Source organism: Procambarus clarkii, chromosome 60, assembly GCF_040958095.1.
Source record: "Procambarus clarkii isolate CNS0578487 chromosome 60, FALCON_Pclarkii_2.0, whole genome shotgun sequence".
NCBI lineage: Eukaryota > Metazoa > Arthropoda > Malacostraca > Decapoda > Cambaridae > Procambarus > Procambarus clarkii.
In genome coordinates, this window is record NC_091209.1 from 7,886,162 (window position 1) to 7,887,531 (window position 1,370).

Here is a 1,370-nt window from a genome sequence, read left to right on the forward strand (position 1 = left end):
TGGGATTTTGTCACTATGATTCGTCAATTTACAAGTTACACTTGAAGGGGAAATTTGTGTTTTCGTAAATAATCTATTTTGTAATTGTCTTTCTGAAATGGTGGAGATTTTTCATCAGCGTAGATGTAAGTAGTTGGCGTCAGTGCGTAATCTACGTTTAAGCACTGCGTATATCCAAAGGTCATCTCGATGCACATTTGGCCGTGTGTAGCGTTCTTTACGTTCTCGTTCGTTAGAAACGTTAGGGTTCGAGGCTCGAGTTTCTGGTATTATTTAGGCCCTTGATGATGGAGGTATTCTTTGATTGGGAGGGTGTAGGAGGCCTTGGAGTGGGAGGTACGTTCTGTAGTTTTGTATATCTCACTCCCACCAAGGTCCTCATCTCTCTCTCTAACTCTCTCTCTCTCTCTCTCTCTCTCTCTCTCTCTCTCTCTCTCTCTCTCTCTCTCTCTCTCTCTCTCTCTCTCTCTCTCTCTCTCTCTCTCTCTCTCTCTCTAACTCTCTCTCTCTCTCTCTCTCTCTCTCTCTCTCTCTCTCTCTCTCTCTCTCTCTCTCTCTCTCTCTCTCTCTCTCACTCTCTCTCTCTCTCTCTCTCTCTCTCTCACTCTCTCTCTCTCCTACATATTTTATTCTCTGATGGCTCCCCCATTACAGTAAGCTCTCACCTCTGTCCCTGACGTGGTGTGGGTACGGCTTTCTCCCTCCCTTATCTCCTCCCCATCTGTCCCTGGCCCCTTGCCCCTCCTCCCCATCTGTCCCTTGCCCCTCCTCCCCATCTGTCCCTGGCCCCTTGCCCCTCCTCCCCATCTGTCCCTTGCCCCTCCTCCCCACCTGTCCCTGGCCCCTTGCCCCTCCTCCCCATCTGTCCCTGGCCCCTTGCCCCTCCTCCCCATCTGTCCCTGGCCCCTTGCCTTTCTTCCCCATCTGTCCCTGGCACCTTGCCCCTCCTCCCCATCTGTCCCTGGCCCCTTGCCCCTCCTCCCCATCTGTCCCTGGCCCCTTGCCCCTCCTCCCCATCTGTCCCTGGCACCTTGCCCCTCCTCCCCATCTGTCCCTGGCCCCTTGCCCCTCCTCCCCATCTGTCCCTGGCCCCTTGCCCCTCCTCCCCATCTGTCCCTGGCCCCTTGCCCCTCCTCCCCATCTGTCCCTGGCACCTTGCCCCTCCTCCCCATCTGTCCCTGGCCCCTTGCCCCTCCTCCCCACCTGTCCATGGCACCTTGCCCCTCCTCCTCATCTGTCCCTGGCACCTTGCCCCTCCCCATCTGTCCCTGGCACCTTGCCCCTCCTCCCCATCTGTCCCTGGCACCTTGCCCCTCCTCCCCACCTGTCCATGGCACCTTGCCCCTCCTCCTCATCTGTCCCTGGCACCT

General features: G+C 56.6%; 1 protein-coding gene across 1 annotated transcript in view; it reads left to right on the top strand.

Annotated features, from left to right (window-relative positions):
• The first annotated feature begins 287 nt into the window (after positions 1 to 287).
• Positions 288 to 1,370, top strand: part of LOC123760811 (uncharacterized) — a 79,179-nt gene continuing 78,096 nt past the window's right edge. The window contains exon 1 of the mRNA XM_069307265.1: positions 288 to 293. Coding sequence (XP_069163366.1) covers positions 288 to 293 — 6 coding nt within the window. The remainder of the gene's footprint in view (positions 294 to 1,370) is intronic.